At 46.5% G+C, this 10,813-nt stretch overlaps 1 protein-coding gene across 1 annotated transcript in view; it reads left to right on the top strand.

Moving 5' to 3' along the window:
* Window positions 1-398: 398 nt before the first annotated feature.
* Window positions 399-10,813, top strand: part of Rasgef1b (RasGEF domain family member 1B) — a 510,363-nt gene continuing 499,948 nt past the window's right edge. The window contains exon 1 of the mRNA XM_026785342.1: window positions 399-840. Within this exon, the coding sequence (XP_026641143.1) occupies window positions 772-840 (69 nt within the window). The 5' untranslated portion in view covers window positions 399-771. The remainder of the gene's footprint in view (window positions 841-10,813) is intronic.

The raw sequence follows: 10,813 nt of genomic DNA, 5'->3' as shown, positions 1-10,813 counted from the left end.
CCAGGGAGCGAGCCAGCCGAGATCACCCAAAGTCACCCGCTCCTCTTTGGGGCTTAGTTGTGCAAGTCCCATCCAGCATCAGGGGCTCACATGTGACAGGAGTGGGGTTCTTCATTCCGGTGTTGGAGCCTTCTTCTTCCCCACAGGAAGGGTGGGGCTGGCGCTGGCCGGTGGGGAGCCCTTATGGGCAGCTTGCGTTTTTGTCCTGGTAATTCGCCAAGTGTCATCGGACTTGGACCCCCTCCTTTCCCACCTGCATCGTCACTAATCAGGCAGAAACTAGGAAAGTGGGGATTCCGGTGAACAGCCTCTCCCACCTTTGCCACACGCTGTCATAGGAGTCTGGGCATCATCTGCATCACTGCCCAGGGGCGGGCCGGCCTGTCGCTGCCTCGCCACGCTGTGCCCGCCGCCCTTGCCCGGGCACCGCCGCGGGTCGTGCGCTGTTGGCCCTCCCGTCTCCCCCTCGGCGGGGCCCTTCCGTTTACTACGGCGCTTGTGACATTCAGCAGGACCAGCTAGCACAGCCGAGCTCCCGCGGTGCCAAGGCTGGGACGCCCGCGGCTGTCTGCTCCTTTCACTCGGGCACCTCAGGAGCGGTAGGGCGAGCTTCCCGCAGGCCCGGAGACCTCCGACCGGACAGCCTTAGCAGGCGGATCCCCGACCCCGCCCGGGTCCACGAGCTTCGGTCCGCCCTGCTCACCCCAGCTCAGGGACAGGGCGAGGACGGAGACGGCGAGCGCCAGGGGGACCCGGTCTCCCTGCTCGTATATGGCAAAGTTTCTCGCGGCGCTCCTGGGCTGCACACTGCCGAGCAAGGGCGCCTCTCCCAGGCTGGAGGTAGGTGGAGGGTGTGTCCTGCAGGGGTTGTGGCCGACGGCTGTGAGCACCCCTGACCCGCCGCTAGGGTCCTCACCACTTGGCAAGTGTGTCTCACCTGAAGGACTTCTGGGGCAGGGCTGAGGAGGGGGGAAGATGGAAGCCTCTGAGTCTGAATTCCTTGCCTCCTCAGCCCTCACTGCATGCTTGTTTTTCTCTTCCCTAGTTGACAGGTGAACACGTTTGTGAATCGCGTGTTTTGCGAGTTGCCCCTTGCCTAACATGCCAGGCACATTCGAAAACGAGCTGTCTCTTACACATCCTTCCGCTGCCTACCCTGGCTTTTCTAAATTATTAACGGGAAGCAATCTTTCATTTCAAGAGGTTTCTACCTTCCTGCCTGCTCTAACCACTCCCTTCCCCCAACCTCCAGCGAGGCGTAAACTCCTTGTAAGTTAACTCATTTCTTCTGGTGTGTGGTACACTGGGCGTGGGGAGGGAGATTCAATGGGATTAGCCACATTGCACCTTCTGAAGGCAGCTACACCTAATTGCCCACACCTGCTGGCGGTGCGGTGACCCTGCTGTAAGCATCCTTGCTAGGATCCTGGCTGGTTTGCTCATCCTCCTGGGGGAAATGGCCGTATCAGCGTTTTATATGAGACCCATCTGGGCCACTCAGTAGGGACAGTTCCGGGCTGCGTGACCCTTCACACTCTGTAGTTAGAAACAGAGTGCCTTTTGTTTCTCTTGCTCCTACCCTCTCCTACAGACTGCCCGACAAGCAGGCCAGGTCAACTAGCCTTGCCACCTGTCTCGGTCTCAAAGCCTCCTGGAAGCCCCAGGTGCCCTGGCACTCACAGACAGCTATTTCAGACTGATGGAGAAACAGATTTGAGTTTCTTCTCTCAGGCACGCAATGTGTCCTTCAGCCAGGAACTCCTTCCCGTTCCAAAGTCTTCTCAGCTGCCTATTGGTCCCCCTTCACCTTTGCAATTCTAAGTTTTCTTCTGAGATCACGTGGAACCATTCCCTGTGACTTTAGAGCTCAAATTGTCCAATCCATACTTCTGTCAGTGACAGGGAGAGCCCGAGGGTGAGTGGATGGAGGAACTTAGAAAAGGCAGGTGGGGAAATGCCCACACAGGTGAGAGCTGAAGCCTGAAGGATGAGGAGTCCAGCCTTAGCCACCCCCTCCCCGAGCCTCAGCATCTTCTCCATGGTATGTTAGGCAGCCAGATGGCTACGAGGCCGCTCTGGAGATCTGTAGTGCACCTTTAAATTGCCGGTCTCTTCATTTTCTCTTTACTTAGGCTGAAATTTTTTGGTATAAAATTCCAAAAGCCTCCCCCAAGAAGTTTTGGTGTATGCACTGCCTTTTGGGTACACGGCCCTGTGTCTGCTTTTCTGCAGGCAGCAGGTGCTTCACCTTGACTTTTCAGAACGGGTTCCCAGTTCTTCTAGAGAGGAGCTGACCCCCGGGACCAGTCTCCTGCACATTTAGATGACTGCCATTTTCAAACCAAAGTGGCTGTTTTGTCTTTGAAAAGTCCCAGGGGAAGAGGTGTCCCTCAGTCCTTGGTAACTTCTTATAACTTGCTCTGTGGTGTTCCCCACTCATCTGGAGGTGGGAACTACTTTTGGCATCGCCTCTCGCCATCAACTGGTTGAGTTACTGTTGGTCAAATCAACCTAAAATGTGTATCAGGTGTCACATGTCATCAGTGCCCCTGGAGAGAGTTCCTCCCTTTGGGAATGTCTGTGCCTGAGGAGGAGATGAAGATGCAGGAATGTGCCCTGTGGATACCTTTCAGATGAACACTCCTGCTCTAAATGGAAGGGTGTGGTCCAGCTTACTACATTTGGGATGGAGAGAAATGTGGAAGAGAATTAAGCCTCTCTAAATACTCATTTCTTGAAAGTACTAAGTTACTGAAAGAGGGAGGGCAACATTTAATCCCCCAAATGCCAAATATACTAACACTGAAGCTTCCCTTTAGTTTCAGGAAAATTAGAAAAAGAGGTGGATACTGTCGTAATGAATGATCAACCTTTGATTTCATTTTGGTGAGAATGTGGCCAAAGCAGGTTTGCAAGAGAGGTCTTCTGGCTAAGTATGAAGTCCAGGAACTCTTCCACATTTGCGGTTTGATCAAGGAGAGCTGACAGGTTGTGGCTAATAAGAAACAAACAAAAAAAGTGGGGCAAAATGTCACTGTGATTGTAAAACAGCTCCAGTGTGTGCCTGCCTGCCTGTACCACCTCCAGAGGCTGAGGACACATTGCAGCCAGAGTGCCTTACTGCCCATTTTGTTACCTTTTGTGGTCTTAGTAAAATTTGGATATTTGTAAAGCAAAGCAAAACAAAACCAAATTTTTGGAAACAATTTCTAGGAGAAGAATGAAGGACTTCAGGACCATGATAGCGGCTTGAGCACTGGGCTGTTTAGGAGTTTCTGTGCCACACTCAGGCAGATCATGTACAGAAACAGCTGGGTTTCTCTGTATTCTAATATCTAGAAAGGTAGGCCAGAAACATTCATACAGGCGTTTCCATTCCCAAGAGGGGAGGAGGGAGTGTAGTATATGTGTCCTTGCCTGGCATTCTTCCTGTCCCCTTTGACTTATGACATATTGTGACCATGTGAAGCCAAGTCTTGCTTTCATTCTGTCTTAGTGATGGAGTCCACGTTCTAAGCCATGGTGGGAGAATAATTCACTCAGAGGCTATAGCTTTTCCTTCTTCCACATTGCTCTCTCCCCACTTACAGCATAGCTGCATTCTTAGCTCCTGTCATCCTTACTAACCCAGTGGATGGTCTTTAGGGAGTCACCTATGTTGGGGGAACACATCTGGCTCTATAACAGGAATGTTGAGTTCCTTCATGGGTGTGGTGTCTAGAGTTGCCATGCTTGCATAGCATCTATATGTTTCTGATCTCCGTCTTTACCAGAATTGCTGCCTATGTGCAGGTAAGTATGGCTTGATTTTCATCAGTGCATAATACATAGTGGCTATTTGTTATCATCACATTATTCTACATGATCTCAGCTGTGCTAATAGTCTCATGACATAGATGTTATCAATCCCATTTTACGGATGAGAAAATGGAGGGCATTAGAGGGTATCAATAATTTACTAAGGTCCTGTCATAGTGGGTGCTGGAGTGGGATGATATCTCAAGGTTTCGTTATGTCCAAGTTCACTTCATCTCATCCATCTATGACTCCTTGGTTGTTGGAGTTGGTTAATGCCATGGTTCCTATCAGCTGTCAACTTGACAGGATCTAGAGCCATCTAGGGCAGCTCTGGACATATGAGGGCCAGGAGGGGTTTTCTACATTGTGTTAAATGGAGGTAGAAGGGTCCATCTTAAATGTGGACATCACCAGTCCACAGACTGGGGCCCCAGCGTGGGTAAGAAGACAAGCTGAGCAGCAACACCGCTCTCTGCTTCCTGATTCGGTGCAATGTGACCAGCTGCCTCGTGCTCCTGCTGCTGGGACCCCTCCCCCCCCAACATGACAGCCCATACCCTCAAATCGTGAGACACAAAAGTCCCTCCCCAAAGTCGCTTTTGTTGAGTATTTAGTCACAGCCGTGGGAAGAGGAACTCACAGTCTGTTTTGGTTTTCGTCATCTCCCTTCGTTCCCAGAGAGAGTTTTCAACGGAGGAAAGTTAGTTCTGTTCTCACCATGTCAGCCTCGGTGTGACATGAACGTCGCTTACTCTCAGAGAAGTTCAAAGGCTTAGTGGACTCTGAGAAATCGTCTTGGGAAAGATTCGAGCTCAGTTGTGGTGGTCCTTTAGAGGGCGTTGGTGTTTGTAGAATGTTTTCCTGTGTGCTGTTTTCTCCATTCTGGGGAAAGTTTTCATTAGCTTGTAGTCACTGTTCAGAGCAATGACCTTCCTTATTTCCCCAATAATGCTATAAAGTAAGTGGTATGATTAGTGCTGTTTTATGAACAAGAAGGCCAAAGCTCAGAGTGAGTCTATGAATTATCCAATGTCACCCACCCACAAAAGATCTAGTCTAGAAAATAAACCCTGGGCTTTTTGCCACAGTGCTTGACAGATACTTGCATTGACCTACATGGCTTCTTGGCCTCTGATGTTTTTCTCATCCACTGTCTTTTGTGCTATGGACAGAATCATGTTTCTAACAGCCCAACTCAAAATGGTGATCACTTAATTGTCATAAATTCCTTTGTGGTTTGCCACTGTATAGATTCAGTGAAAGCACATGGATTTTCTCCATATGATAATCACAGTTTGGTATCCTTGTCCCATCCCCTCCATTCTGCTATGATGCTTTGTGTGCTCTGGCAGTTTTAATGTTGCTTCCTCTTCCTGCCCACGACCTGATGCCGTTGTGCTGCTTGACACCTGAATTTTTCTTCTTCTAATATTCATTGTTGAAGTTTTATCTGTCTTTAACATCCCATCCTGTCTCATGTTCAGATATACTCCCTGGATAGTATTCAGGTCTATTGAACAGTGTGTGTGTGTGTGTGTGTGTGTGTGTGTATGCGCGCGCGTGCGCACACGCGTTGTGTACATGTATGTTCACGTACATGCATGTGTGTGTGTTTATGATACCGTGGACAATTTTAAACTACTTCAGTTATATCTTCAAAGGTAATTACAGTTGCAGTGCTTAATACAGGGAACTGAGTGTTAAATGAATTAATTCCCATAAAGTACTTAAAATAGTGCTCAATTCATGCTAATTTATTGATATTGTGGCGTGCCTCTTCAATATCAGGGATGATGCACTTTCCCCTTCCGTTGCACTTAGCATAATGTTCTGCACATACTTTTGCATCGAATAAGTGTCTACTCAAAGTGATCTTCCATCCCTGTAGGGTCATAATTTTCTTTGCCAGTAAAGTATTTGTTCAAGTTCATGTGAAATTCAGAGTTGACAGATCATCATGTATTTTTCATATACAAGATCAGGCAGTAGTGTCTTTCTGTCCTCCTGTTCTCCCCAGAACCCCCACACTTTGGGGGACCCTTGTTCCTATCCCCATCTTTACAATCGCTACTTCACCAGAGATCACATCCCAGGCCAAGAGACCCCCACACAGGGAACTGTAACTGGCCAGCTCTCTGCCTTCAGTGCCTCAGTATAAAAATGCCCAATACAGCAAACTTCCCATTGCAGCTATCAAGGCTGTGGTTGAGAGGAACATGACTCGCAGCTTATTATTTGTTTTCCACGGGTTTATCAACTCATCCAACCAATCGTTTGTTCAGTATTATAAAATACTCTCTTTGTTCCAAGAACCCCTGGGGGCCCTTCGAAAAGACTACTCAAGCTGTCTTGACTGTAACTCACAGTAAGGGAGCTATTTTGCTTTGCACACAGTTTTTTTTTTTTTTTTTTAAATAACTACAACCCTGAAATTAAGTTGCAAGAACAATGTTTTTCCTCATATCTCTGGACTTTGCAGTTCTTTGCCTTGTGTCCCAATTCTTCCATCCCTTTCAAGGGACAAACTGGTAAAGACTGACTAAATTGATTTCATGGGTTGTAACCCATAATTTGAAAAGGATTTCTATATAGAATAATGAACAATAAGTTTCTATTTTTACAAAACAGTTTGTATTACTCCATTATCCCTGCACTATACACATACATTGTTGCACTATCAATAGGAAGGCCTAATGTTCTATCCTGGGAAGCCAGTCATGGCGAGTAACATTCTTTTTGAGGAGGAATGTTTCTGGAGCTTCAAGTAGCTCACTCACCAAACTACATTCGAAAGGTCCTGCTTTCTAAATTGCCAAGTATTTGGGTCGAAGTTTTCACATATTCCATGACCTATGTTTTTTTTATATTTTAAACAATGTGACTGAATTTCCATTTATTTCTATCCTATCATATGCTTATAGCTTTCCAGTTTCGTGTTTCTGTCAACTCCATCCCTTCTCTAAGAAGTTTCTATTGCCGACTCTCTCAGCTCCTTTCCCTCTCATTTCTGTTAGATTAGTTTATACATTATACTGGATAGTTGAACTCTTTTTGTCTGTTCAAACACCCCTGTACCATCTGTACTACTTGGTCATTCTACTGGGCTTCAAGCATCTGAAAAAGAACCATTTGGCCAGGCTGTTTCTAAAGCAATGACTTGGACAAGCCTGGCTGTAGGTTTTGCAATGGGCTGATTGGCCATGGGCGCCTGGAGAAGAATTTACTCTGAGAATAATAGCTCCATTGCCACAGCTGGGTTTTCCATGAGGATCATTCGGATTTTAAGCTAATGGATACTGGGTTTGTCCCATAAATTCACATTTTGTATCTGAGGGCCAGTTGAATTGCTACCACATCTGAGCCCTTGTGTATGCAGCGACCACTCTCCTTACCTTTGTGGTAGCTGCTTTCAAACGCTGCGTGCGGCTCTAAATGTGCACGTTTTATTTATAGGAATGTTTGGTCCCATTATGATTACATCTGTCTAATGGCTTCTTGCTGAGAACCCGTTGGATGATTTTTTTTTCTTCTTTGTATTTTGATAAAGAAAGGCTGGTGTTTCATAGCTGCCAAATGGCCGGTGCTGGCGGCAAGTCCCAGGGAGCAGGGACTGGGAGCTTAGCTCTTAATGCATCCTTTTGTTCAGCTCTTCCAGTTTGGGAATCTTTATGTACATTGAAAACTTCTTTACTCGTCTTTGATCAAATGTAACAGGTCAGTAGTGAGTGACATTCATGTTAGGAATGCCACTTCTACCTACATATGTGCCTTTAGAAGGAGCTTATCAACAAAATAGCAACTTGAATTATTTTTTTTTTTTTTGAATTTGTGATAGACAAGGACTGTGCTTCTCCCCTTTGGTGGACTTTAAGTGTAAGTGGGACCTCTTTCTCCAGATGCCTGTCATTCAGTCACGGTTTCTTACAAACCTATGCTTTGAAATAAAATGGAGGCTGCATCGTGCCCCCTGCGCCCACCTGAGAGTCAGTTCTGCTTTCCAAGTCCATGCGTCTTACCCCGCCTCCTCTCTTTCTCCTAGAGTGTACTGGGCCGTCCTGTTTGTTTCTCTTCTTTCCCTTTCTGCTATGGACAACCCGTCAGGGGTGCCTGTTCAATCTCCCTTGTATTTTTATCTTTAAAATTCATAGTTGAATGAATGAAAGCGAGTTCATTCATTTACTGATATGACAACCATCGTTTGAGAGCCTGCTGTAATCAAGGAGCAGTGGCTCTGCGGGCCATCTCACACAGTCACTCATTGGTTTTGCCCTTCAAGTGTCCCCTCCCCTCAGTCCTGAAGATGCTGTGTGCACACACAGTGCCTTCTCACCCTCATGTTCGCACTTACCAGTCTGGTCTTCAAGTTCTCCTAGGGTCTCTAAGGTCTTCTGGGCATCCTGCGCTGCCTAGTCCAGCTGACGGCCTGCTTTTCTTTTTGCTCAGCATCCTTACATATCAGGGAGAAATCCTTGCCTCTGTGCTTTGGTTGCTGGGCCCTGTGACTCTCTGACCCACCCGTGTCGTTCTTCCTCTCTTCCTACCCGAATGCTGTTCAGTCTTCAGAGCCACAGCAAGGAGTCAGCCCTTTACAAAGCCTGTCCCGTGGATAGCAGAGAGGCTCTGAGCACACAGGCTCTCATGCCTTATCTAAGTTACTTTAATTAAATATGTCTTAGCTTTGTGCCTCGGTTTTGTTTTTTTATAACCATGGGATAGCAATAATGTCTTATTGAGTCATTATGAGGATTAATTAAAATAGCAGTTGGCATGTGTAGCACTAACTTTATTTTTTATTATAGACCTTTATCGTGGCCATATGCATGGCCTAAGTTACCTCTCTGCTTTGGTTGTTCTAGAACATAATACACACACACACACACACACACACACACACACACACACACACGTTTCTGAATCCTCCACGGTGCTGAGCAAAATAGAGGTGTTCAATCAATGCCTATTTAATTTTGTAAAACTCCCATATGCTGTTTGAGCAGGATCTAGGAACCAATTTATTTCTAGATATATGTAATTTTATTTCATGGAAATGTGACAGCCATGTCTTTTAACGACTTGCCCTCCAATCTATGGGACACATATTGCAGCTAACTTAGGCTGCGGATGTATAAATGACGATAATGTACTTTTACACACGACTGTGGCGGAAACAGAACTTGAAAAATGTGCCAATTATAAATGCCACTTAAGTGAAATTCAGCCGTAGATTGCAATATAGTTAAATCCGGAGTGCTTTTAGTTTTCAGTTGCTTTGCATACATGTACCCTCCATGTAGGTCAAGTGGAGCAAATCTATGCAGTAAAGACAACGTTTTGTTCATCAGACTCGTATTTTCCATGCTGTTGGTGAGGAATTCTGACCAGAAGTTAGATCCGATTACTCCAGAAGTAATTTACTCCAAAGAACACTTGCTCAGTGGGCTTCCCTATTATGTCCCCAGCGGGACAGAGGCAGTAATGATGCCCGACTTCCCTGGAAACTCGGTGTGGTGCCAGGGTACGCGGGGGTTTGCTTTCATTGCCAGCATTTGAACTTGACTGGAAGTTGAGTGAGGGTGTCTATAGCGAGGACCACGGGGCTGGGAACAAGAGCAATGGAGCTTTGAACTGTAGAGAGCAGGCAGCAGGAATCCCAAGCTGTGGTCCAGGGGCAGCTCACCTGCTTCCCGACTGCCTACTGGAGGAAATGCCCTCCCCTCCGTCCACTTCATGACCTGGACATGAAAGAGTCAGTTTTTGATTTGCTTCACTCACAGAAGTGATGTCAGGTCCATGTGAAAGTCAGCTATGACTCATCAAGTGTTATACAAATCTGAATTGCTATTTCTGATATTGTAATGAAGAGAACAGACACCCAAGGCCCCTACTTGGCCATCGGGGGTGTGCAGGGACTTGCTGGTGAAGGAACAGTTAGTGGTGGTATGGATGGGAAAGAAGAGGGCTGCTTCTGTCTGGAAGGCAGAGAAGGAAAGATGGAGCAGTTACAGTTGACAGCTGGAGCCAGGACTTCTAAATCCAGCGGGCGGATGGCTAGCTACACCATTGTATTTCTGAGTCAGTGCCTCGATGTGATTTAATTGTGATGACAGCCTGATTTTCTGGCCACCTTCAGATCCCATGGCTTTGTCTTATGGAGATATCTTTTTTTCTGGAATGACGGTCCTTACCCTGTGATGATGATAAAGTCATCTGTCGTGATTTAGATCTCTTGGGAAGGCTGCAGGCTTGAATGGGCTCCCAGCAGTCACTGGGGTTTAAATCCTGCTTTAGTCTGGAGAAAGTGCTGCTTTTCTCTTCAGATTCTTATGACGTTGGGTGTTATACTTTACCCAATCTATCCTACTTGGGGAAGCCCAGTGAAGGACACAGGCAGGGGAGGTAAGAGTTTACCTCATTGTTTCACAGACAGGCAGGGGGGCCTGATTGGCCCAACACTCCATTTCCTTCTTAGAAGTGGGTCCTTCAAATTAGATACAGAGATCTCAAGATTTGGAACTAGGATCTATATATAAGACAGAACATGTTTGTCTTTCTGTGTCTGGGTTGCCTCATTCTGTGCAGTGTAAATTCTCTAATTTTACCTACGTACTTGAAAATTTCATTTGCCTTTGCAGATGAATGGAATTCTACTGTGTATCAGGAAAGCAGAAAATGGTTATTGTGGGAGGGGCCACACTGATCTATAGTCTCCCCTACAAAGTAGCCTTTGCCAACCCTGGGCTCCATGGGTTGACTCAGGAGCTCACATGACCCAGTTTTCCCCAGAGAACACATGGGGTACCTGGGAAGAACCTGATGTCCTCAAGATGGAAGTGGAGGGGTGTGTGATGCAGGATCAGGGCATGGGTGTGAGAAGGTAACATTTTTCTGCAATCATATACACACGATTGATCTATGCAACCCTGTTGATTCCTTTCTATTCTGTTCTCTCAGTGGGCTTCGGGAAGGGTTTTTGTGAAACACACCCTCACAAGTCCTTTTTTTTTTTTTTTTTTTT

The sequence above is a fragment of the Microtus ochrogaster genome, linkage group LG1, assembly GCF_000317375.1.
Source record: "Microtus ochrogaster isolate Prairie Vole_2 linkage group LG1, MicOch1.0, whole genome shotgun sequence".
Lineage (NCBI taxonomy): Eukaryota > Metazoa > Chordata > Mammalia > Rodentia > Cricetidae > Microtus > Microtus ochrogaster.
This window is presented reverse-complemented; position numbering and strand designations above follow the sequence as displayed.